The sequence below is a fragment of the Nipponia nippon genome, unplaced genomic scaffold (assembly GCF_047370975.1).
Source record: "Nipponia nippon isolate SJK-2023a ecotype South Korea unplaced genomic scaffold, ASM4737097v1 scaffold_19, whole genome shotgun sequence".
NCBI classification, from domain to species: Eukaryota; Metazoa; Chordata; class Aves; order Pelecaniformes; family Threskiornithidae; genus Nipponia; species Nipponia nippon.
In genome coordinates, this window is record NW_028262335.1 from 2,592,235 (window position 1) to 2,616,916 (window position 24,682).

General features: G+C 57.0%; 4 protein-coding genes across 4 annotated transcripts; 2 read left to right on the top strand and 2 right to left on the bottom strand.

The window, feature by feature from the left end:
* Positions 1–2,271: 2,271 nt before the first annotated feature.
* On the bottom strand, positions 2,272–5,159 carry MUL1 (mitochondrial E3 ubiquitin protein ligase 1). Its single transcript, XM_087755318.1, has 4 exons — positions 5,000–5,159; positions 4,814–4,901; positions 4,418–4,538; positions 2,272–3,616 (listed from the first exon to the last, which is right to left on the bottom strand). The coding sequence occupies exons 1-4, from the start codon at positions 5,117–5,119 to the stop codon at positions 2,887–2,889; spliced, it is 1,059 nt and encodes a 352-aa protein (XP_087611444.1). The 5' UTR covers positions 5,120–5,159; the 3' UTR covers positions 2,272–2,886.
* Positions 5,160–5,983: 824 nt separating this feature from the next.
* On the bottom strand, positions 5,984–7,559 carry FAM43B (family with sequence similarity 43 member B). The gene has a single exon (XM_009463430.2). The coding sequence runs from the start codon at positions 7,097–7,099 to the stop codon at positions 6,209–6,211; it is 891 nt and encodes a 296-aa protein (XP_009461705.1). The 5' UTR covers positions 7,100–7,559; the 3' UTR covers positions 5,984–6,208.
* Positions 7,560–9,768: 2,209 nt separating this feature from the next.
* Positions 9,769–12,363, top strand: CDA (cytidine deaminase). Its single transcript, XM_009463429.2, has 4 exons — positions 9,769–10,129; positions 10,451–10,562; positions 10,812–10,869; positions 11,520–12,363. The coding sequence occupies exons 1-4, from the start codon at positions 9,955–9,957 to the stop codon at positions 11,631–11,633; spliced, it is 459 nt and encodes a 152-aa protein (XP_009461704.2). The 5' UTR covers positions 9,769–9,954; the 3' UTR covers positions 11,634–12,363.
* A 996-nt stretch (positions 12,364–13,359) lies between these two features.
* PINK1 (PTEN induced kinase 1) lies at positions 13,360–24,604 on the top strand. Its single transcript, XM_087755048.1, has 8 exons — positions 13,360–13,675; positions 15,638–15,949; positions 16,941–17,044; positions 19,035–19,217; positions 20,124–20,287; positions 21,486–21,613; positions 22,738–22,974; positions 23,360–24,604. Exons 1-8 carry the CDS (start codon positions 13,379–13,381, stop codon positions 23,618–23,620), a joined length of 1,686 nt encoding a protein of 561 aa, XP_087611174.1. The 5' UTR covers positions 13,360–13,378; the 3' UTR covers positions 23,621–24,604.
* The last annotated feature ends 78 nt before the right edge of the window (positions 24,605–24,682 follow it).

The following is a 24,682-nucleotide window of genomic DNA, read 5'->3' on the forward strand; positions in this document are numbered from 1 at the left end:
GAGCTGCCCTGCAGCATCCCCGGGGTGGCTTGCAGTATCCCTGGGGAGCCCAGAGCTGCCAAACAGCCACCCCCAGCGAGCCCAGGCTGCCCCACAGCATCTCTGGGGAGCCCGGAGCTGCCCCACAGCATCCCTGGGGAGCCCAGCGCCTGTCCCCAGGGAGTGCGGGCTCAGCCCCACATCTGCCCTGCAGACCCCAGCAGAAACGAGCCGTCGTGGGGCCTCTGGGGCTTTGGGGGGGACTGCAAGGCGGGGAGTCGGTCTGGGCGCACTTGGCTGTGGGTCCCCAGGACATGTCCCTGCACAAGCCTTTCCCGGGGGGACTGCGGGAGGGCTTTTGGGTCACTGTGAGCTTTCCACAGGTTTTTCCCCGCGGTGTTGCCGCAGCAGCGTGGGTCGTTGCCCAGCAAAGTGAGCCAGCCTGGCCAAGGGGCAATGGGAAGGCTGAGGCTATCGTTTTGGGGGGCGTTCAGGCATCCCTGGTGCATCCCCTGCAAAGCGGAGTGGGGGAACAGCGGGAACAGCAGCAAAAAAACCATTTGTGCGTGGCTGGGTTACAACATCTCCGCCAGCGGATTTCTGTGGGAGCCCGGCTCGTTCTGGGGCTGAGCAGGATGGGGCAGGAGCCCGGCTCGTTTTGGGGCTGAGCAGGACGGGGGCACGGGAAGGACGAGGCACGCTGCCCCGGGGATGCTCCCATCTCCAAACCCCTCGTTTGCTGAAATCCTCAGCTCCGGCAGCGGCGCGAGCCCCTCTCCCGCGCACCCCCGCACACCCCCGAGCTGTCAGCTCCTTACATAAGGTTGCGTCTACGCCCGAGATATCACGGGGGAAAGCTTGAAAACAGGAGGCGAAAGGTAACGGGGAAAGCACAGCCCCCCCAAAAGCGTATTTTTAGGCGTCGCATGATGGCTCCGTTCCCCAGGGAAAATGCCGAAGCTCAAGGCCGCATCCTGCACCCGTCTGCCTGGGGGGGGTGACCTCCCCACTGTCCGAGGCTTTTTGGGGTGCTTGGTCCCCAGGAAACCGCAGCTGGGGAGGGAAAGGCAAAGCCTTGATATGATACAGGGAGTGATAGGCAGTAACAGCCAAAAAAAAAAAAAAAAAAGCCTCTAAATATGATTTTTACAGCAGAAAATTGCTTTTAAGAAAAGGAGTCGGGGTCTCAGGTGGTCCGGGGGTTAAATCCACGCTGTCGGGAAGGCGGCAGCGTTTGGTGCGTGATTTGGCAGAGCCGATCCCTCGGGGAAAGTCCTGGGGGTTTCTTGGTTTTGTTTCTTTTTCCATGATGCGCTTGGAGCCGCTGATAAAGGAGAATTTTTCCTTTCTGGCAGCAGGAGAAGGGTGCAAAGGGCAAGGCAGGGCGATAACCGCGGGGAGAGGAGGGACGCCTCCGCCAGCGAGCCGGATTCTGGCTTTTCCCGCTGGGATTCTGGCTTTTCAGCGCGCAGGCAGCACACAGGCAGGCAGCCTCGCCGCGGCGGGCGGCCACCGCCATCTACAGCCGGCGGGGTGGGCTGGATGCGGCCCTTCCCGGCGCTGGGGCTGCCCAAGGCCCCGCTCCTCCGGCTGGCGCGGAAATGAAGCCGGTGGTTTTGTGCCGTGCAACCACAGCGGCCTTCGGACGCTGCCCGGCCCGTCTCGTTAACGTTTAACGAGGAAATAACCCGGTTCCTTGTTAAATTCACCCGTTTTCTTGGCAGTCGATGGAAAATTATTTCCTTTTCGATGCGCCAGGGCACGGGGACCCCCCGAGCGAGGGGGACGCCGGCGGCGCTGGCTGACGCAGGCGTCGGCGCGGGGTCTTCCCCCGAATCCCGGGGGCTGCTTCAGTCCCGGGGTTTTCGCCCGTTCCTGCTCCGGGCTGCCAAACCAGGGGCTCCCCCGCCCCGCCCCGCCCCGCCATTTCTCTAATTGAAACTCGGTGCCCTCCACAGCAAATGTTAATTGAAGCCTGGCTTTGGGGTCGTTAACCCTCTCGGGTGCAGTTACCCCACGTGATTTATGGCAAAACGGGGGAGTCGGGGAAGGGAATTTTCCTTTTCTGTGTGAAAGTTCGGGGTTTTGGTTCCGCCTGCGTGACAGACATGGGGACAGCGGCGTCCGCCGCGGCCGGCGTCAGATTCAGCGCAGAGGGATGGGATCCCACCCCCGTCACCCCAGCCCCGGTCACCGCGCGGGGGGATTTACGTTCCTCCGGTGTTCATCAGCGCAGAGGGGCAGGGGATTCCCTCACCCCCCTCAGGCTCACGTGACGATCCAAGAAAAACACGCTTTTCATCCTATTTTATTACTTTACATCCCGTCTTTCTATCCCAGCTCAAGCCAAGCGCAGAAATCAGCCGCAGCATTTTCACCTCCCTGTTTTCGCGTCCCGGCGCGTTACGGTCACAAACTGGTTTTGTGGATGATCACAAAATGATTTCTGAGCTCTCTGAAAGCCCACCCTGCTCCGTCGCTCCCTGAGCTAGGTGGCAGCATCGCCTGAATTCTGCAGCCTCTAAGAAGCCATAATCCATCTTTCCCCCCCCACCCCCGCGACGTTTTTACATGCCGGGTAAGGGACCGCAGGCTCGCTGAACCCTGACGCAAACCCCGAGAGTCCGACTCTCAACAGAAGAGCTTGAAACTGCGTCTCCCAGCTGAGCGTCGCGCCCTTTGCAAGGACTCCTCGTCTCCCGCCCCCAAAACCTCCAGAGCGTGATGTGAGCCCTGATCAGCTGGACCCTCGCCTTTTAAGACCCGGCTCTGCACCCCAGTTGAAGCACCCCGCTCACTCAAGCTCCCTCCCCTTCCCCCAAATCAACCGCCCGAGCAGCGAGGCGAGAAAACCCCTTTGCGAGAGGCGGCTTTAATGCCAAAAGCTCCTGCCCCGGCCACAGAAATTTAACTGTTGTACAAGGGAACCACCCTGGAGATGGCCTGCCTGCAGATCGGGCACCTTTTGGGCTCGGGGAGAGCCCGGTAGCACTCGCTGCAAGAGCAAACGTGCCCGCACTCCAGGAAGACGCAGGATTTGGTGTTGCTCAAGCAGATGACGCAGGCGTTTTTGAGCGTCTCTCCACTCTCCATGTTCATTTCGCGCATCAGGCGGCCCTGGGCCTGCCGGAATTCATCCTGCATTTGCTTGAGGTGCTGCCTCTCTCGGTGATGCCGGTATTGCTTCCGTAGGATGAAGAAGAGGACGGCGCAGGTGGCAAAACCGAAAACGACGGTGAGGATTTTCCAGAACCGGACGTTCAATTCTTGTTTCTGCAGCAAGGAGTCGAAATCCACGGCGCTCAGGTAGTAGGGCATGCCCTGCTTCGGGGGCTGCAGCTTGATCGTGGTGTTATCCAGCACCAGCTCTCCCACTCCCGTCAGTGCCGTGCCCACCTTCAGCATCTGCTCCGTCTCCTGAATGCCCTTCGGGCGCTCGCCGCTGATGTAGTGGCCGATGACGTCAGTAAAAGACTGGACGGAGGGATGAAACTTCTCGTACACCGTCTCCAGGCTGAGCTCGGCGGCCTCCAGCGGCTTCATCACCCTGACGGTGACGCCGGCGCCTTCCTCCTGAGGGACCAGCTCGAAGGGGGTGGTGTTGGTTCTCTGGTGGATGATCTTCTCGTAGTCGTTCCTGGGGAAGGAGAAGGGGAGAAAGCAAACGCAAGCATTAGCGCTTCCCCCGAGGCTGGCAGGGAAACACCGCGTGGGGCCGACCTGCCGTTTTTGGGTACGGCCAGCTGTCACCTGCCCTGCGCAAAGTTTATCTGGCTGGGATTCACCAGGGAGCGGCGTTTCGCCCCTCGTGGCACCGTCCGGGCGTGCACGAGGCCCTCTGCCTCGACTCTTCCCCAGTCCCCGCAGAAGTAGCGTGGGCTTCCACCCTCACCGGGAGAGCGCTTCGGCCCACCTAATTCCCCCCTCGTCTCCCCGTGGTGTTCCCGGCTGCCAGGAGTAGCGCTGCCTGGCACACAGGCAAGTTTGATAAGCGCTATCCGATTAGCCGAGGCTCAAAGAGCGTCACTGTGCTCTCGTTTCAGCAGCTCTCGTGGGCCAGGCCACTCTCGGGACCATCCTCTGGTCCCCTGGCTGCGGGAATTGCCCGAATCCAAAAGAATTTTTGTTTTGAAGGCGTCGTTTTGCTCAGGAAATACTGTCCTGTGGCCACCTCCGTAACAACAATGTGGGGCTGCCGATAAACGCCCTGTCCATGCTGGGTGACTCTACGTCCTCATCATCTATAGCCCCTGTACGAACTCTGAAAGGCTACAGCCCTGCAAACAGCCCAACGTGCCCCGTTTCAGCAGCTGTGGGGTCCGGGTCTGGGGCACCCTGGTCACTTTGGCCATGCCTGAAGTCACTTTGGCACATCAGGCCCGCCGAGGGCACCTCACCCGGTCTGACAGCCGGCCGTTTGTGGGCACCGGGCACGTACCAGAGGTGGGTTGTTCGGTTCCACACCATCTTATGCTCCTGCAGCGTCAGCCTCTGAACGACGCCCTTGCAGTTCTCCACAAACTGGCTGCTCAGGGTCTCCTTAACGGACCGCACCACGCCTGAAAGACAAATCCAAAGTGTGCACAAGGGGCTCGTGAATTTTCTGCTCCATTTCTTATCGCGTGCAGCGAGTATGAGTGGGATCTGAACGAGACAGGGGGGCTGAAGAGCTGAGAGCTCGTGTTTGGGGCCGCCAGGATAGGCAGTGGCCGCCTGCCAGCGGGGAGATGTGATGGGAGCAGCACCGCGGGGCTGGGGCTGGAGCCCGCCCGGCGAGGGGGCAGCTGGGGTGGGGATGCGGCCCCATCGCCCCCGCTTCGGGCCCCGCCACTACCTTCGATGACCGCGTAGGGGACGCAGCGCCCCGGCGCCTCCAGCAGCACCGCCCGCAGCTCCCCGTCCAGCCGGACCCTCCTGGCGCCCTGCGGGGAAGAAACGGAGGCCGCGGCTCAGCCGGCGGGACCAGGCCGCGGGCCATACCCGGGCCCGTCCGCGTCTCCCCGCTGCCCTTCGCACCCACCTCGAGGCCGCGGGCGACGCGGGCCTTCTGCCGGTAGACGGAGTAGAGCAGCGCGGTGAGGGCAGCGCTGGCGGCCAGCAGCACGGCCTGCGCGGCCGAGGGCCGCCCGCCGCCCTCCATCGCCGCCGCCGCCGCTGACGCGCCGTTACCGCGGCAACCATCCGCCGGCGCCGGGTGATGACGTACGCCGCGACGCTCTAGCGCGGGCGCCACCGCCACCATAGAGATTCGGTCCTCCAGGGCCGCCGTTGCGGGAGGGGCCCAACGCGGGACGAAGGGCCCTGAGCCCCCCGCCAAGGCCTTGCTGGGGGGGCCCGAATCCCGGCCCCACAGGGCCTGGGAGGGGGGTAAAGCCCAGCCCCGGGGTCTGGGGGGGCAGGACAGGGTCGCGCCCCCTCAGCAGGGTGCGGGGCAGCGGCACCCCGGCACCCCCCCCCCCCCCCCGGCGAGGAAAGGGCCCGGCCCTGCACGCAGCCCCCAGACCCATTTTGTGGGGTCCTTCTCCCCGCGCAGGGCCGCGGCCAGGCTGGCAGCTCCTGTGCTGGGGAGGGGGGGACAAGACCCGGCTCCCCCCGCTATTCCCTTATTCTGGGAAAGCAGCAAAAGAGGGGGGGGAGAGTAATTTTGGGGAAATTATTGATGTTCAGGGCCTTGGCGCTGCTTTTGGGGTGGGCAGTGGGGGATGCAGGCAAGCCCCGCTCTCTGCTGGGGGGTCTGAGGGGCCAAACCCCCATCGCAGCCTCCCCGCTGCCCCCCCCCAGCTCTATATTTAAAAAATCGAGTTGCCATGGCTACGCGGAGCCGCGCTTGGTGCCGTAGGGAGGGCGCAGAAAGCAACGGGGACCCCACGGCCCCCCTGCCCCAGGCCTGGCTTCCCTTTCCAGGGGTAAATCCGGTATAAACCCCCCCAAACTGCCTCGGTGCTGAGCTTAACTCTTCCTCTCCCATTTGCCAGGGCTCGGTCCAGGCGAGACACAGGCGCCGTTACGCTGCAGAAAACACACATTAACTTTATTATGGCTGCCGCAGAGGAGGCACGAGAGCGGGTTCGTGTGCAGGGGCTGGGGGTGCAAACCCACCCCCCCAGGGGTCTTCCTTGGAAACGAAGCCGCCGTCTCATCCAGGTTCGTCCCCGAGGAGGGTCCGACTTCAGCTTGGGGCACAGGGAGGGCACCTCGTCCCCGAAACGGGGTGACCCGCCATTGCTGCTCAGCACGCCGGGGGCCGGGGGCCACGCAGGCTGCAGCCCCGCATCTCCCTGGCCAGCCGCAGCACGGCAGTGGGACCGCTGTCCCCCCGGGGTGCCCCGGTACTGAAGGCCTCCTCCTCCTCCTCCTCCAGGATGGAGCTGAGGCGGGGAGCGCAGCGGGCCCTCTCAGCGGGCGGGCGGTAGGGACACTTGGCGTTGAGCAGCCGGCGGAGGGGCACCAAGGGGACGATGGCGTCGCCCAGGAGCTGCTGCTGGACGTGGCGGAAATCGTTCTGCCTTTTGAGGCGCTTGAACTCGTTGAAGGCGGAGGCAGAGGTCTGGTAGAGGAGCAGGGCCATGGCGCGCGCCTTGTCAGCTTTGGAGACCAGGACGGCGTGGCAGCGCAGCACCACCGCCTTGTTCTTCACCTGGTGCCGGTAAACCCAGGCGAAAACCTTGGGGTGCCGGCGGTCGGCGGCACAGTAGGTGATGCGGTGCAGGAGGTACGCGTGGCCCGGCCGGCGGGCTCCCTTCTCGCAGGGGGTCATACGGATGCCTTGGGGTCCCAACGTCAGCTTCATCTTGGCCCCGCCGGCCCCCGCGTCGCTCTTAGCCCAGATCTTGCCCACCGCCTCCTCCGTGCAGCCCTCGCCCTTGGCGTGCAGGGTGACGGCGTTGCCCAGGTACCGCACCGTGTACGTCGGGTCCTCCTTGTTCAGCTCCACTTTCTGGCGTTTGCCACGGAAGACGCTGCCCAGCCGCTCGAGCGGGCAGTCGGGCAGGAGGTCGGGGCAGGAGCGCAGGAAGCCGGCCAGCAACGCCGCGTAGCTCAGCCCCGGCCCCAGGCTCTTGCTTTTGCACTTACGTTCGTTTTCTACCAGCACGAACTTGCTCCGGCGCCAGGGCAGCATCTCTGCTCCGCCGAGGGGCCCCCCCGGCCGCCCCGCACGCCTCCGCTAATCCCGGCCCTGCCGCGACGGCCCCCGCCGACCCCCTTGCGAGCAGAAGGACCCCCGCCCCGGACCCCAAAGCTGGCTGGGGGGTGTCCCCACACCCCCCCGCCCAGGGGGGGATGCCCCTACCCCGGCGTGGCGGGATGCAGCTGCTGTATCCGATACCGTCTGCCCACGGAGGATGCGGAGATGCTTGGCCGAGGAACCGCTGCGCTCCGGCTGCCGCCTGCGCCTGCTGCGGGGAGCGGTGGCGGCGGCTGCGGGGATGCAGCTCTCCGTGGGCTGCTCCACCTCCCCGCAACGCCGCGTCGCCCCGGCCCTGAGCACGCGGGGAGCCGCCGGCGGACGCCCCCCGCCGCCGTGCACGCCGCCGGACGCGCGCTCACTTCGTGCTCGGGCAGGGAAATAAAGATGCTGATAAAATAAAGACACACCATGTAGCGGCCAGACCCCCAGCACCAAAGCCCACCCGCGTAGGGAGAAATTAGGGCAGGATCCAGGGGGATGATTTTTGGGAGGGTTGGGCATCAGCTCCTGACCCTGGCACGAGAAAAGAGGATTTTTTCCCCCAAACCTGAGCGTTGCGTGAGGGGGTGTGCCTGGGTTTGCAGATCCTGCAGGTCTGCTGGCATTTTTTGCTTCAGAACCCCCATTTTTCCCCATTATTTCCAGCCAGGTCCTCCCTCTTGGGCTGAGCTTTTGGCTTTTAACCTGTTGCTTTTAACTCTGGCCGAGGCCCTGGGATGGCTTCTCTCCGGGGAAAACGAAATGCCATTTCTGAGCAGCACAGCCTGGGGGGGATTTTGGGGGAGCGCTGTGGGATGCCTGCAAGATTTTAGCCCTGCAGTGGAGCCTGAGGCTGTTCAGGATTTAGCTCCTTCGGCTCAAACCCTAATTTCCACATTTTTTTACCACCTGGGGCTTCTCGTTGGCGCAGCAGGGAGAGCCCCGGGCTCGGGGACCCACAAAGATGCTCTGGCTGCCTTGGGATTAAAAAATGGGGAGGAGAAAGGGGTCAAATAACAGTGTGTACCCTCAGTTTTAGTCCTTTCGGGGAGCAAAACCCGAGCGGGGTGCTGCAGGGAGTGGGAAGCCATTTCCCGGCAGCTTCCCAGCTTTTCTATGGTTCGAGCGAAGCAACTGCAACCTTAAAATAGCTGCTTCGCAGGCAGGCAGCACCGCTGCTGCGGCCTCGGCAGCCTCCTAAGCTTTTGCAGCCAAAATAATAAAAAAATGCATGCGTTTGTGAGGTTTTTGGCTTTTCTGCTGCAGCTCGGGGTGTGTGGTTTGCTCCCGGCATGAGGATGGTTTCGGGGAGGTGGCTGGCCTCTCTCTCTCGTTATTTCTGTTCTCGCCCTCATCGACAGAGGTGAGGACTCTTTATTTAATTGCTCAGGGTTCATATCGACAGGGCAGGTTTAAACCCTCCCCGAAAGCTCATTTATTTATAGAACCCACATTATTTAGGAGGGGGGGTCCCCCAGCTCCAGTCTGCTCCCCCGATGCCTCCCACCAGCTGCTCTGGGGCTGGTTTTCCTTTTCTCTCCCAGGTTTTGGGGGGATCATGCCATGTAATGGGGTGGGGGGCACAGGAGCATCTGCGGCTCCTTTTAGATGGAAAAACAACCAGGATTTGCACTTTGAAAGCTGAAAAAAGGGCTGTGAGCTGATTCAGGGCTGCCAATCCCTCCTCTAGCTGCCTATTGCCTTCACTGACTGCCCTTGCAAGTTACTAACTGTCATCATTAGGTTCCAGGGTGAACAAGCGCCTGCACAGTGCAAGGAAGGTGGGTCGCCCCGTTATCCCCTGGGACAATACTGATCTCAGCGTCCTGGCTTTGATTTCTTGGGGTGCCTATGGTCCTCTCGCTGCCCCACGCTCCATTTTCAGCTCCCGGTGTTTATACTATGCCAGAGCCTGCTGCCAATTCGGGTGCCGTGTCCCAGCCTGTCGTGGCTCGTCAGCAGCGACGCAGCACCAAGGTTTGCTGACAAAACCGGCGGGTAAGGTCAAAATCCTCCCAAAATCCAGCAAACTGGACAAAAATCCCAGAGAGGAATCAATGGGCGCTGTGACACCCGTCCTTGCAGCCAGAAAATGGGGCATTAAGCTCCTCCAGCACGGGGAAAAAAAAGAGAGGTCTTTAATTAAAGAGCAATTTGCCGATCAGCCCGGCATCCTGGGAGCGCTTTACCTCGTGTGGGCTGATTCCCACGGAAGCACTAGCCAAACCGAATTTGGGCTCGAGCAGCACAAGGGCATCCCAAAACGGGCTTTTATCGCTTCTGTCTTCAGCCAGCTTTCCCTGCTGCCTGGCAGTTAAAAGACCTGGGAAAATGTGAGATAGATAGATAGATAGATAGATAGATAGATAGATAGATAGATAGATAGATATTATTTTTTATGTTTTCAATCAAATTAATTTATTTCTTTTGATCTCACTGATCAGGAGCTGTTGTTCCTCCCCTCCAGGAATGATTTAATGACATTTTCCCGTGGAGCCGCATAACCAGTTTTCAACTGGGGAGGAAAAAAACTACCCAGGCGGCGGTGGAAAAAAATGCTCTGCCGGGACAGAGAAAGGAGGAGGGGAAAAAAAAAATGGAGAAATTGGAAAAAATGAGACAGCGGGCAGGGAGGGGACGCGGGACCCCTCGAGCCTGATGCTTTGGGGGTCAGGGCTGCCCGCAGGGATGCTTCCCGGGGTTCGGCTGCGCGCCGGGGCGTTATCCCGGTGGGGCCGGCCGGCCTATTTTCCAGGCAAGGAAATATTTAACCGTGGCGTCAGCAGGCAGGGCAGGCGGGTGCAGGCATGGAGGGTGGCAAGCAGCGCCCGGCCCCCGCTGCCCCCCCGGGCCGGCCCCAGGGCGAGCGCCTGCAGCTCCTGCTGCGTCGCAGCCAGGAGGCCAAAAACTGCGCCTATTGCCCCTACAGCCGCTTCCCGGTGGGTGCCGCACTGCTCACCGCTGGCGGGGAGATCTTCTCCGGTAAGCCGGGGCCATGCGACCCCCCCCTTGGGTTTTGGGGTCCCCCCCTGCAACCCTTTAGCCACGCATGGGGGTGCAGCGGGGTCGGCACAGGGTGCTGGTCCCCCCCTGCCCCGGCTGCTTCTTGGCAGCCGCCACCCCAGAGCGAGCCAAAGATCGTGGCAGATGGGAAAATACGGGAAATAAATAGGGGAAGCGGGGAATGCGTTGGCGAGAGTGCACGGAAAATGGCTTTTCTTTGCAAATTCCCCCCCAAAATCACCCGGAGGGAAGCTGGCAGTGTTTGGGGTGGCTGAGTGGGTGCTGGGGGCTTCCCCGCAGGGTGCAACGTGGAGAACGCCTGCTACAGCCTGGGGGTGTGTGCCGAGCGCACCGCCATCCAGAAAGCCATCTCCGAGGGGCACACCAGCTTCAGGGCCATGGCCATCGCCAGGTAAGGGCGCGCCGAAGCTGGCACGGCAAGGGACGGGATGAGGGGCCAGCGGGAAAACCCCCGGTGTGCCTGAGGGGCAGCTTCTGCTGCAGCAGCCGGAGTGTTTTGGGGAGGAGGCAGGTTTTTGCATGTTTTTTTGGAGGAATTGGGGGGAAAATCTGCTGTGGCTCGGTATTTATTGGTGCATGAAGGTCTTCTGCAGGTGTTCCCCCGTGCAAGACTGAGCTCTGTGCCCTTCTCCTTTGGCAGTGACATGGGGGACCACTTCATCACGCCCTGCGGCGCCTGCAGACAAGTGATGAGAGAGGTGACAGCTCGTGTGGGGGTCCTGCGTCTCCTGACCCCCGGCATCACCCCCTGGCCCCCAGCATCTCCCCCCAAATCACCCAGAGGTGCAAATGGGGGGGTTGTAACCCCCAGCTCCCAGCCCCAGGCTCCTCAAATTGCACTATCCGCTGGGAAAGGGGTATTCCTCCCTGTGCCCGGTGGTAACTCATTAACTCGCCCTCCCCAGGGGGTTTTATTCCTCCAGGAGCTGCCGGGTGCAGAGTTCGGCCCCGGAGCTGTCACTCTGGCTCTGCCAAGCTTGAAACCAGGGGTTTTCCTGCAAAAGCCGAGCTCCCCACGGAGCCTGTCCCGCTCTCGCCTCCCTCCTCCCCGCGGGCACCCCGGCACCCACAGCCTGTTTTTGGGTGGTTAATGGGTCGCGGGGCTTGGCTCGAAGGCAGGATTTGACAGGTTCAGAGGCACCCGGGCTCACCCTGGGAGTGGCAAAAACGCAGGATCTGAGCCCAAAATACACCCCGGGGCAGGTGATGCTGAAAAGCTGCCCCAAAATACATGCAATAGAGGGGGATGCTCCCTGTAAACCTGGCAAAAAAAAAAGGATTATTTGAGTAATTTGAGGAAGAAGTGCGGGCTTTGCATCAGGCACTTCTCTCCCCTCTTCTCCTCCAGTTCGGCACGGACTGGGACATCTACCTGACCAAAGCAGATGGCAGTTATATCGTCAAGAAGCTGGAGGAGCTGCTGCCGCTCTCCTTCGGCCCCGAGGACCTGAAGAAGGTGTGAGCAGCGCAGCCGCCACCGGCCTTTGCCCTTTGGCAGCAGGGGAGGATGGTCTTCCTCAGTTTCCCCAGTGTGTAAGCGGCTTTTGGGGGACGATGCAATGGGAAATGCATTTATAGTGTTAAGTTACCCATTCCTCTCACTCATCTTCTGATTCAGTGCTGATTCACAGATGCTGGCCCCACCTTGCCCTGGGGAAATGGCGAAATCAAATCATAGAAATTCCCTGTTATTAGAAAAAAAAGTGTCCAGATATTGCTGTAGTCTAGGGGGAAGTTCACAGGCGGAGAAAGGTTTGATGCACGGCTCAAGCTTGGGCTTGTTGGTACAGAAACCTCTCACGAATAATTCAGAATGATTGCTTGAGAAAATGCTGAATTCTTCAGCTCTAAATGAGAAGCAAAAAGGAAAGGCTCTATCAACCACAGCAGTTACTAATAAGCCAATTCAGATTAGGCGATTTGCTGGAACTGGACGGTTCCAGCACGCTGAGCGTGTCCTTTGCTCGTTTCTCTCTGGCTTGTTTTCTTTGCTTTTATTCCATGTGTGGGGATGAAGAGGGAGAGGATTTTTGAGAGCTTATGGAGAGTTTTCTGTCTCCAGAGTAATGCTGTTTGCTGATTGTAATATTAATTTAATTATGCACAATGGTTATGTTTCCTAACCAGCGCTGGGCCGGGCATTCCTGCCTATGCCCAGGAGAAATAAAAGCAGTCCTGGTTTCTCTCCTGCAGTTGCAGCAAATGATGAATCAGAGGGAAGTGGGGCTGCCCCACTGCCAGTCAGGGCAGCAGGGTGCTGGCGGCATGGGCAGGACACGACCAGGGCAGTGCTGCCCACGCCACCAGCACCCTCCTGCCCTCCCTGGCCTGCCCAGCTGCGTCCCGGGCTCTGCCCCACGCCCTGCCGTGCATCGGGCCGTGCACAAGCCGTGCCCAGGGCAGGGCTCTGCTGGTGCCAGGCTCTGTGCCCTGCTCCGTGCCCTGCCATGCCCGTGGCACACCCAGCTCTGTGCCCTGCATTGCACAGGGCTGTACCTTCGCTGCACTCTGCACCGTGCCCTGCTGCGCATCGGACTGTGCCTTGGCCGTGCACAAGCCATGCCCAGGGCATTGCCTTGCTGCTGCCCTGCTCCACGCCCTGTCGTGCACCAGGCTGTGCACTGGGCCATGCCCTGGCCATGCTCTGCCGTGCACCAGGCCGTGCCCAGCAGTGTCCCGGGCTCTGCCCTGCACTGCACCGGGCTGCGCCCTGCTCCGTGCCCTGCTGCGCACTGGGCTCTGCACAAGCCGTGCCCAGGGCACTGCCGTGCCGCTGCCCTGCTCCACGCCCTGCTGTGCACCGGGCTGTGCACCAGGCCGTGCCCTGGCCATGCTCTGCTGTGCACCGGGCTGCACACCGGGCCGTGCCCTGGCCATGCCCTGCTGTGCCCCAGGCTGCACACCGGGCCGTGCCCTGGCCATGCCCTGCTGTGCCCCAGGCTGCACACAGGGCCGTGCCCTGGCCATGCCCAGGGCAGTGCCCTGCTGCTGCTGCTGCCCTGCTCCGTGCCCTGCCGTGCACCGGGCCGTGCCCTGGCCATGCCGAGGGCAGGGCGCTGCCGCCCCTGCCCCGCTCCGCGCCCCGCCGTGCCCGGGCCGTTCCCGCCCCGTCGTTACGCGGCGGGGGGGGGGGAAAACGTGACGTTACGCCGCGCGCGGGTGACGCCCGGCCGCGGCCCCGCCCCCGGCGCGCGGGCAGGGGCGGCCATGTCGCTGCTGCGGCTGCTGCTGGTCCGGGCCCTGCGCCTGCCGCCGCGCTGCCGCCCGCCCCGCGGCCCCCGGCCCGACCCCCGGCCCGCCCCGCCGCCCCCGCCGTGGCGGCCCTGGCTCTCCTGGCTGCCCGCCGCCCGCCGGCTCCTCCTGCGCGGCCCGGCCGGCGGGTTGGCGGCGGTGGCGCGGCGGGGAGGCGGCGGGGCCTGCCTGGCGCTGGCGCTGGCGCTGGGGCTGGTGGAGCCGCGCCTGGAGGAGCAGCGACGGGCCGAGGCGGCGTGCCGGCACATCCAGGTGCGGCGTCCCCTGGGGGGGCTGCTGCGGGACCCCCGGGCCCGGGCCGCCCTCCGGGGGGCCCCTCGGACACCCTCCGTGGCGGGGACGGGGCGGGGCTGGCTGTGGGGAGCCCCTCAGACACCCCCAGAAGGGCGTAGGGGGTCCTTGCCGTTGGGAGCCCCTCAGACACCCTCTGTGAAGGGGACAAGGGGGGTCCTTGCTGTGGGGACCCCCCCAGACACAGCTCATGAAGGGGACGGGGGGGTCCTTCCTGTGGGGAGCCCCTCAGACGCCCCTCATGAAGGGGACGGGGGATCCTTGCTGTATGGAACCACTCAAGACACCCCCCGTGAAGGGGACGGGGAGGGGGCCTGGCTGTGGGGAGCCCCTCAGGCACGCCCCCCATGAAGGGCACAGGGGGGTCCTTGCTGTGGGGAGCCCCTCGGATGCCCCTCATGAAGGGGAGGGTGGGGTCCTTTTTCTGGGGAGCCCCTTAGACACTCCCCAGAAGGGCACGGGGGGTCCTTGCTGATGGGAGCCCCTCAGACACCCCCCCCGAAGGGGACAGGGAGGGGGCCTGGCTGTGGGGAGCCCTTCAGACACTCCCCAGAAGGGCACATGGCAGTCCTTGCTGTGGGAAGCCCCTCAGACACCCTCCGTGAAGGGGTCAGGGGGAATCCTTGCTGTGGGGAGCCCCCCAGACACTCCCCAGAATGGCATGGGGGGTCCTTGCTGTGGGGAGCCCCTCGGATACACCTCCCCATCTCCCCCCAAGGAAAATGGGGGGCACTGCTACAAGCAGCCCTCAGGCACATCCCCAAAGGGGGGGACTGCTGTGGGCAGCCCCACAGGCACCTCTTCCTCCCCAAAAATAGGGTTCTGGGGAAGCCTCTCAGGTCAGCAGCCCCTCACCAGCCTAAAGCAGGGCCCCAGGGGGGTCCTCACTGTGGGGAGCCCTTCAGTCCTTGTTCCCCCCACAAAGGGAGGGGGCTGGGGCCCTGGTGATGGGGGTCTCGTGTCCCAGGAGGCCGGTGTCAAGGCCCCGGGTCTGTCCCCTCTCCCTGAGACAGACGGGGACCCCGTGAGGCTGAGCCAGGCCATGCTGGCAGGGCACTGGGGACGGACAGTGATGAACATATTTCATGGGTAAAAATAGACCTTTGGTGCTCAGAGCCAGCTGTCACCTGCCCCGCTAACCGGCAGACAAACACATTGCCTTTCCCTGAAGTTTCTCAGGATGCTTTCTCTCCCCTGACAATGCTGGGTAGTTAAATTTGCTGCCTTCCCCCTTCTGCCGTCCCTGACTCTGTGTCCCTTTGCCACTGGGGCAGCCACCGGCACGTCCGGGTGACAGCTGTGGTCCCACTAGACCTGTAGGGTCACGAATGCTGTGGTTAAACTCCAGAACAGCCCTCCTGTGCTTGGTTTTCTCACGTCTCTTTCGATTTCCTCCCCCAGCTTTCTCCCATCACGGATTCACTCTTCCTCGAGCTAACCAACCCTCGTACTCAGCTGCCACAAAAGCTCAGGGCATTGTTTTTCCATCTGTTGTTGCTCTTAATTGGATTTTCTTTTAAATGCTATTTGCCTGGTTTATTTATGGAGGGGGAGAAAAGTGTAACAGTGCATCTCTTTCTAGAAGTATTGAGTTAGACTTGTCTTCACAAAACATATTTATGTTCTGGATTAGCAAGTGACTCCCCCTCCCCATTCCTCTACAGCACCCTCGGAAAGGGCACCTGTGGTAAAGACTGTTTTCAGGGTAATCTCTTTCAGACAAAAATATACAGCCTGCAAATTATTTTCCCTATGGTTACAGTGATTTGAGCGGTAATAGTTAGAGCCTGATTGTGGCTTTCAGGTTGGACTAACCCAATGGGACACGTAATACCGCTTAAACAGTAAGGGAGTTCTCCTTCACTGGGAAGTCTTGAATAACTGAGCGGGTTTTATATCGTTGTCTTTTCTTATTCCTTTCAGACAGTGTTTGTCGGAAAGAACAAGCCGCAGAAAGATCCCCTGAGCTCCTTCCGCTGGCAGGGCTTCAAGCTGGAAGAATATCTCATTGGCCAACCCATCGGGAAGGGCTGCAGCGCTGCCGTGTACGAAGCAGCTATTCCTTTCTCTCGCGATCGTCAGGGCCGTGCAGAGAGCAGCCGTCTCGCAGGGCAGGGGCCAGCCGTGCAGCGGGATCGTGGCTCAGCTTCGCAGGCGGCTGAAGAGGAGCCCGTAGAGAAACATCAACCGAAAGAGGCTTTTCCATTAGCTATCAAAATGATGTGGAACATTTCGGTAAGGAGTCGGTTCTCAACCTCCTTGTCTGTCACTGGGAAAGTCTGGCTGAAATGTTTAATGCTTAAGTGCTGAAAGCGCTAATTATGTAGCGCATGATGAGCGTGTCAAAACAAAGCTGTCAATATGTGACACTGGAGACGTCGATTGTTAGTGAGCAGTCCCAGAGCAAGGTAATTAGCATTCATCATTCCTCTGGAATCGGCATTGAGAGTTGGTGGTGGAGTTGGTGGTTATGGAGGTGATATTTCTGGGAAAAAAGCTTTTCTGAAGCGGGCTGTAATGGCAAGGCGGAAGAAATGGCGAGCCACTGCTGCCAGTGCTTTAGGAATCGGTGTCCTTGGGGGTGTCGGGATAGAAACAGATTTTCTTCTGCAAAGTGCGGCCGAGGTGCGAGTCAGTGGTCGCAGGGGTGGGGCAGTAACCTGCCTGCTGGCTCCCCACGCCGGGAAGTGAATCGGCGCGCTCTGCACTAGTGTTTCCCAGCCCGGGTGACTCTGTGATGATCCACCCCTTCAATGTGGCTATTCCACATTTAAAAAAATCCACGTGGCTTTTCCCATTGAAGAGGTTTTGTGGCACTTGATGTGACAAGTGGATATTGTAAGAGAGTATTCCGAAATGCTGACATCTGAAACCCCTCGGGCTCCAGAAATACCTTGGCATTTAGCTGTGGGCTTTTCCAGTCAGGTTTTGAAGTTGAAAGCGAGTGTTAATGTATAGCTCAGAGCGCTAACAGTCAAGGATGCATTTGAAGAAACAAATGGATTTCTTTCTGCAAGTAAAGGCCTTGCCATGTCCCTTGGTAAATTCTTTAAGTAGTTAATTGCCTTCCCCGATTTTCAAAGTGGAGAAGGGAGTCCCTTTGATCTTGTCGCAGTAGTTCTAACTGTAGATACAGTGCCAGCATCAGGATTATCTGCTTTCGGTCTGTATTGAGGCTGGATGATTTTTGAGCTTAAATCAATGTGGTGTGTAATTGCTGTTGCAGGCTGGTTCGTCGAGTGAAGCCATCCTCGACGCTATGGGCCGAGAGCTCGTTCCAGCCACGGGGATTGCCTTAGCCGGAGAATATGGAGCCGTCTCCGGCCGCAGGTACGGTCACGATGGAAATGGCGGTGGTTCTCAAATGGTGACACGCTAATTTTATCCATCAATTACTTTTGCAGCGGATCTGTACTGTTAAGAAGATGGCCGGAGGTTTCTGTAATAATTCCTGAAAGTTGATAAAACAAAGCTTTGGGATTATTAATGGCTCAGGAGGCGCGTGCGTATGTTTTGTCTAAACGAGGGTGCCTTCGGAAGTGCCGCACACCTCAAACATCACGCAGGGATGGGCTGCTGGCTGCCTTGGGGGTTTTTCTCTGGTGTGTTTTTTTCTAGCACGGTTGGGAAACCGCATAGCAATACCGCTGTTCAAAGAGTGATTTAACAAAGCCCCGTTTACTCTGAGGAGCTGATTGTGGCACGGCTTGTTGGCATGCAGGGCACACCGACAGCTAAACTGTGCCGGCTTGGATGGCGTAGTCCAGAAGGGTGTCGGAAGGGTACGCCAATAATTGGGGACCAGGCGGGGTCCTGCCAGTGGTCCGATGGCTGACTGTGGCCAGGCACGTCTGTGCCCCGTGTCTTAGTTTCCCCATGTGTAAAATGCTTTGATATCTGCAGATACTGGTAGAGGCTAGGAGGAGCTAATGAAAAACCATTTAAATGTGTGTCATGGTGCTTTTTAGTCACAGAAATAACACGCGTACAATCGGTAACAATTTGACTGTATTGAACGTCAAACAAATTAACTGTAATACAGTTTGACTATTATTTTAGAACTGGTTTGGTTGTAAAACGGGTGCTGGGCAGGGAGGTGGAAACTGTTCTAGTGCAGGGAAACTGGCGAGAAAGAAAATGGAAAATGACTCGCTTCCCGCGCTTTCACTCGAGTGAGCAGTGAGCAAACAGCATGAGGGTGGAAAATTGCATGGAAACTTTTAAATTGTCTCGAGTTAGCTATCTTGTTGTTAAAAAATGTGTCTTTTTGTTCGATTCGAAACAATGGAGTCCGCGGTCCAGATTGTCTGATTTAAATTTCAAATACATCTCAGCTGGCCATACAAATGAATAATGAATGCTGTGTGGTATGTCGCTAGCTGAGACTGCAACAGAGCAGCCAAAGGGATGTTTGACATTCAGGGGATGAGAGGGGAGAGGGATCTGTTTTGCAGATACAGATAGATAGCCTGCTTTTCATTGTAGTGAGTGCTTCCTGCCTGTGCCATAAAATAGAGGGTCTAAATTGATATGCCTGGTGTGAAGCTGACCTTTATTTTATGTCTAACAAAGTAATTGTGTTTGGGTTTTTTCTCTCTGAAGCTGCTGTCGTAGTTCTTTTTGAACCGAGAAGCAGCCTGTGAGTAGCTCTGCCTTTGTTAGCAGCATGGAAGGGCTAGTAGGGTTTGAATAAAATTACAGGCTGCATGTTAAACGTAAGGGTTTCCAGCAAAGCTTTGTTTGCAGCGCAGGTAAAGCACCAGTATTTCCTGTTCGGCCATTGTATACAGGGAAATCCAGTTACAACGCAGTCCTTCGAGCAGCCACAGGTGAAGTCTTGGTCTGTGTACCCTCCGCTGGTGTATCAGCAGACGGCACTGCCTTGGTGATGCTTCAGAAAGCGCCAGGGTAGATTTTAAACTCCGGCGAAAGTGCTGGGACCTGCCTGCTGCTGCGGTGGATCTGCTCAGGCTGCGGGTGCTCTGCATCAACGTGGGAAGCGCTGGGCTGAGGCGCCGGTTAGGAAGCTGGCCGTGACGGCAGGGAGGTTGCTGTCACTCTTCTTTCTGACCAAATGGTTTCCAGGATGTGAACGTTTCAATATTTGCTTAACGCGCAGTCCTGTAATCTGCAGCGGGCAGCCTTAATGCTCTCTCTAATAAGGGTTTTGCTGCAGAATAAACGTGTTTGCACACTGCTTTGGAACCCTTTGGTGGGGAGGATGGGCTGTATCAATGAAAAGTAATTCCAGGTGTGTCTGTGATAAACCAGAACTGACCAGGAGAGCGATGTAATCTGTGGTATCTATACATTTGCACAGAAAACCCATCCTCGGGAGGAAGAAGTTGCAGCCTCATCCGAATATAATCCAGGTGATCCGAGCATTCACATCCTCTGTCCCTTTGCTGCCCGGAGCCTTTGCAGACTATCCCGACGTTCTTCCGTTAAGCCTGAATCCCAGAGGGATCGGTCACAGCCGCACGCTCTTCTTGGTGATGAAGAAGTAGGTAGAGAGAAGCTTGTTAACACGACTCAGGCTTTTCATGAGACTGCCCGGCGGGGCTGTGTATTCTGCTGCTACACAGGTCCTTGCAAAGATTTGGCCTGGGCTGCTGCCAAAAAGCAGAGTACGCTCTTGGAAACGCCTCCTAAGACCTGTTCCAAGTCCTTGAGATTTTAAGTCTAGTTTGACAATGAAGACAAGCCATTCTTTTTAATAATTACCCCAAATTAAAGTAAGAACTGTGGAGCTTGTCCCCATTTGTCTGCCCTTCTATGTCTGATCTTCACCCTTAGTCTGAACACGCCGCCAGAGACGGAGTAGAATCGGTAATGAGATTTATTAGTGCTCAGCGTCTCTGGCTTTCTCGGTTGGGTTTTGGTTTTGAATGGGTATTGCGGTGGCACTGACATGAAAGCACCTTCTGTTTCCCACTCTTCTGTTCTGCCTGCGTCTGGAGAAGTGCTCTGTCCTCTCTGTATTTCATGAATATGTTCTTTCTCCTGATGAGTACATCTCCTCATTTTGCTCATATGATCTGCATTATTAATCTGCCTCCTCTTTCATGCGAAATACAGCACCGCTACATAAAAACCTGTAAGAATGACCACTGTGTACCTGGAGCCTCTCACTGTGCTGTTTAAGAGGCTTCTTTTATTCACAGTTGTTGAACTCGGGCGAGAGCGCTGAAAACTCAGTGGTGGGTGGTGTTGCAAAACAGAGGATTTGAGAACAGCAAAGAGGGGCGCGGTGTCAGGTTGAGGCTGGGAGGTGGGAAGGTGTCGCGGAGGTCAGGAGGAATTTGGCACATACGAGTGCGTGGTATGCCCAGCCAGCCAGCACTGAGGTTGAACCGCAACCAATAAGCTTCCAGGATGCTAATTTAGAGGTTTTCCTTGTTCTGACTAGTTATCCGTGCACCCTGCGGCAGTATCTGAGGGAGAGCAGTCCAGATGTTTGTCTCTCCACGATGATGATTTTACAGCTTTTGGAAGGCGTGGACCATCTTGTCCGACACGGAATAGCACACAGAGACCTGAAGTCTGACAACATCCTGGTTGAATTTGATTCCGGTATGTAGATCGCTGAGTATAAATGCCAATTAAATCACGCGCAGAAGTGATGCAGTCGTGTAGGTTATCTGGGGAAGTCCTACCCAGGCAAGCGTTTGGGGGAAAAATGAGCATCAAACCCTGTGAAGAATCTCAGGTTTAGTTTTTAGCTTACTGCTTGCTGTCACTGCAGCACTGGGGAAGTCATTTATCCTGTCTGCGCCTCGGGTTTTGGATCATTAAAATGGACTTGAAAGGAGCGTCGTGCTGTAATCAGACGGAGAGACGCGGAGTATTGCTAAGGTGATGCGTTGCACGAGCACAGCGAGTGTTGGCCGGAGCAGATGGGCCTATAATAATGCCACAGTGATGATGCTGGGGGTGCCTTTGCTTCAGGCTCTCGCCTCTGTCATTTCTCAGTAGCCAGATAGCACAGGGGGGTTCTTAAAATCCCACCTCACGGTCAGGTTAACAGTGCTGCACCCTGGGATGATGAAACATCGGTTGGAAGGCAAGGGAACCGACGGTGTTAAAGCAAAAAGCAGCGTTTTCATCATCTTATTCTCCTGTCAGCCTCTCTAACTGAGATTTTAATTACCTGAGCTCTTTTTCAGCGTGACTGAGATTCGAATGGGCAGGAAACAATAGCAGGCAGCCAGAGCTGTGTAATTAAATGTCTTGGTACAGCAGCCACGGAAGGTTTTCAGCAATACTAATGCCATCCTTCTTTTCTTGAAGGAAAAGCTGCTCTGGAGCTATGCTGAATGCAGTTACGAGTGATGTAAAGCATCGATTTTTCCGTATTGGAGTCTGGGGAAGTAATGCAAAGTTTCTCCAGCCTTTTGCTGTAGCTAAGTGTATATCTATATGTTGATAGCTTTTCTATAGATAAAAACAAAGGAAAAAAAGGAATGTATTCCTCCATCACAGATGAGTCTCTCACCTTATGTGTCTTCAGTTTTATGGTATCTGTGACATTTTGAGACACGCGTTCCACGGGGAGCAGTAGTATCCTCTAAAGAGGAAAGTCTTAATAAAACTGATATTTCACCCAATAATCCAGAGGAGCAGCAGGAAAACAGCGTGTGGTTGTGCTGATTCCTGGGGGTTTTGAGATTGTTCCTGAAGACTGTCCCTGGTGTCCACGTGATGTGGTGTCTAATACAGCCACGTACTCCCTAACTCAATGCTAACTCTGCTAACCCCGTGTCGTTTGCAGCTGGCTGCCCCTGGCTGGTGATCACGGACTTCGGCTGCTGTTTGGCAGATGAAAACGTCGGCTTGAGGCTGCCTTTCACCAGCTCTTACGTGGATCGGGGTGGCAACGGCTGTCTTATGGCACCCGAGGTAAATCCCCCTGTAGTAATGGTTTGGATTGCTGGTTGTCTGCTTGTCCTGCTGTCGGGACTAAGAGTTTCTGCCCCAGCCGTGGTGCAGGCTGTGATAGGAACTTGAAAAAGGGGGGGATTAGGTCTAGAAGCAGTGGGGGGCATGCGTGCACATCACCTTGCTGTCATTTGTCCCTGAGCCTTCCCCCACGCGCACACACCGATACTTGCTTATGCGACCTCCGCTGGCGTGTGTTCGCAGCAATACCTGCTGAAAGCCTCTGCGATCTGATGGCTCGTTTTTATACCCGTTCCTGCTTACTGACATAACTCGGTCATGCAAGACAGTACCCGTAGCTGGTTACTGCGTAACTAACCTCACCCTATGCTCTGTCATGGAGAGCTGTGTCCCGTAAAGCAGCGTAGGTGGTCTGTGTCCTAACTTGAGTTATGCTTGCTAAACATCTCTGTATTAATTAAAAAGTCCTCTTTGGACCTGGGCTCAGCAGTTGTTGAACAGACACCTTGAGTGCTAAAAGGTGAAACGTAATCAGTCGGTGTTATGAGACAGAATTGACCTTCCCCACAAAAGGTGTGCTCTTCAGTCTCTTCTCAGGCCCCTTTCTGTGTAGCTATTAAAGAAGTTCATGCAGCAGCCCTTGTGTTGCGACAGTAGTTTTTGGATGAAGTTCAAGGTGATTGTGAAACGATTTACAGTTCCTTTGTATTTCTCTGATGATAACCGTAATAAAAGCGAAGACACCCTCGACTGTCTGCTTGACCTGGGGCGCCTTGCCTTGCATTGCTGAAGTGGCGGTGCAGTATCGGATGGTCATCTGCATGTCCCCTGTCTACCTAAAATCCCAGAGTGCAGTAGCCCTCAGGACTCTGAATGCTGGTCAGGGGCAACAACTAAAGCCTAGGCGCAACGACCAAACTCCTCCCGGTGTCCTGGTGGGCTGAGCAGTGTCTAGAGCATGCCAATAGGGAATATTTACACTAGAGATTTAGATGAAACCTAGCTTTGGTTTCAGTCTCTCTCAGTTTATTACAGCAGAAATGCTGACTCGACCCTTGAAAATTAGTTTTAGCACTGAGCCCACACTAGAGCTGTTTATTTGAACGTCCCCATCTCTGCGGCAGGTGATCACAGCGTCACCAGGTCCGGGCACGGTGATCAACTACAGTAAAGCCGACGCTTGGGCTGTTGGAGCAATCGCCTATGAAATCCTTGGCTTGGCCAATCCTTTCTACGGCCATGGGGACTCGACTCTGGAAAGCCGAAGTTACCGTGAAGACCAGCTGCCAAGCCTGCCCCATCATGTGCCCCTGGAGGTGAAGCAAGTGATAAAGATGCTACTCCAGAGGGATCCCAACAAGGTAAGAAACGGTTGCCTTGAAGAAGTCATCTAACCGGCCTTTGGGAGCGGTGGTTGTAGATCGTTTCTCCTTGCAGGGCTCCGGGTGCAGGGCCGTAATCCAGGTATCATCGCAGTCTAGATAACGATCAAAGACAAACAAAAGGTCTTTGCTGAAGTACAGTGCGGCCTCTCCCACACGGCGCTGAATAGTTTCAGGGATTTCAGTGGACGTTTGCATCAGGGACTGGACCTTGAATTGGGGGGTTACGTGCGGTTGCCTGATAATAAAGAGTCACAAAGAGGTTTTTAATTCACAGGGACTGTATGGTGCTATAGAGGAGGCCTGGGGGATGTGACAGGATTGCAGCAGCATCAGCTAATCTTCCCTCTCCCTCCTTTTGCAGAGATTGTCTGCTAGAGTTGCTGCTAACGTGCTTCACCTAAGCCTCTGGGGTGAAAGCGTTCTAGCGTCCAAGACCCTGAAACCCGACCAGATGATCGCCTGGCTTCTCTGCCAGTCTGCGGCTGCTTTGCTCACGGACAGACTGGTGGATAAAAGCCGGGTAGAAACCAAAATGAAGATGTGCTTTTTGGCAAACCTCGAGTATGAAGACCTCTGGGCCGCAATATTCCTGGTGCTGGCCTGGAGAAGCCGGTCTGGGTGAGGAGTACCATCTGGGACACGACCGTGCGATAGATAAATGGCACTTTCTAAAGGCACATAGGAATCTGTCTTTTCTGTCTGCCTGGAATCCTGTAGCGCTTTAGGGAACAAAACTGCAGGCCTGTGTTTAAGAGGTTGAGTTTCTCTCTAGCAAGTGTTAGTACACACTGCTTTTCTCTCCCTGCTAGAGGAAATGCCCTTGCTTCGTTACTCTCTTGGTGAGGGTTCGCGGACCTTGCAGGTGTCCTGAGGTACGTGGCTGGTTTTGCTCACGTTTGGGAATGCACAATTGACTTCTAAGTTGTGTGTTGAATGAAGCAAGTTCCCTTTCAGAAGGGGGGGTGTGTGGGAGGAGGCACTGTCTAGCTGCTCTTTACACGGAAGCATCACGGATTTAAACAGTACACCGAGAAAGCTGAGCTGACAAAGGGATGTGCAGTCTTTCTTTTCTTAGGGAAACCGGTGGTGGTCTCAAGATGATATTCCTCTGCAGCCACAGACATATCTTGCTATAGCAAATGACAGCCTAAAAGCCTCCCTCGTGAGGTGCTGACTGGTAAGGTGAGCGTCAGGAGCTGCTCGCTTCTTACGATAATGCACCATTACATATCTAGCTAGTTGTGCGCAAGTGCAACGAACCCAAAACCCGCTTATATTTGGTTCTTGACTTGTATTTGTGCAGTTGAGCAGCAGGCCAAGTCAAACTGTGTCCGGTTCGGGATAATACCGCAAACGAAATAGTGCTGAGCAGCAGCGCCCGCTTAAGGAGTTTAGTGGGATGCTCTTCTGTTTTACCTACCTGTTTGTTCTGTTTAACAATGAAGTAATATCCTTTGGTCGGGGAGGATAGGAGAGGTCGATGTTTGAACAACAACAGTCGTGTTTATGAAAACATCATTCGATTTCATGTCTGTAACTGTGTTTAGAGGAACTTGGGGAGAAAGTTATTTACACTTGTTGCACAATAAATTGAAGATTAAGCTCTGCTGCTGAGTGGGTTTTCTAAATCTGGTTCATCTCCGTTCGTGGGATCCGGCCATTAGGCTGTGGAGGCCGAGGGGAC

What these genes read in the sequence shown, in the direction of transcription:
- MUL1 (XM_087755318.1), bottom strand. Translation starts at nt 5,119, where the DNA reads ATGGAGGGCGGCGGGCGGCCCTCGGCCGCGCAGGCCGTGCTGCTGGCC. An exon ending in GCGTCGCCCGCGGCCTCGAG is followed by an intron (nt 4,902 to 4,999) that starts GTGGGTGCGAAG and finishes TCTTCCCCGCAG; the next exon opens with GGCGCCAGGAGGGTCCGGCT. An exon ending in AACCGAACAACCCACCTCTG is followed by an intron (nt 3,617 to 4,417) that starts GTACGTGCCCGG and finishes CTCCTTCCCCAG; the next exon opens with GAACGACTACGAGAAGATCA.
- FAM43B (XM_009463430.2), bottom strand. Translation starts at nt 7,099, where the DNA reads ATGCTGCCCTGGCGCCGGAGCAAGTTCGTGCTGGTAGAAAACGAACGT.
- CDA (XM_009463429.2), top strand. Translation starts at nt 9,955, where the DNA reads ATGGAGGGTGGCAAGCAGCGCCCGGCCCCCGCTGCCCCCCCGGGCCGG. An exon ending in AGGGCCATGGCCATCGCCAG is followed by an intron (nt 10,563 to 10,811) that starts GTAAGGGCGCGC and finishes CTCCTTTGGCAG; the next exon opens with TGACATGGGGGACCACTTCA. An exon ending in GCAGACAAGTGATGAGAGAG is followed by an intron (nt 10,870 to 11,519) that starts GTGACAGCTCGT and finishes CTTCTCCTCCAG; the next exon opens with TTCGGCACGGACTGGGACAT.
- PINK1 (XM_087755048.1), top strand. Translation starts at nt 13,379, where the DNA reads ATGTCGCTGCTGCGGCTGCTGCTGGTCCGGGCCCTGCGCCTGCCGCCG. An exon ending in AAATGATGTGGAACATTTCG is followed by an intron (nt 15,950 to 16,940) that starts GTAAGGAGTCGG and finishes TTGCTGTTGCAG; the next exon opens with GCTGGTTCGTCGAGTGAAGC. An exon ending in TCCAGAGGGATCCCAACAAG is followed by an intron (nt 22,975 to 23,359) that starts GTAAGAAACGGT and finishes CTCCTTTTGCAG; the next exon opens with AGATTGTCTGCTAGAGTTGC.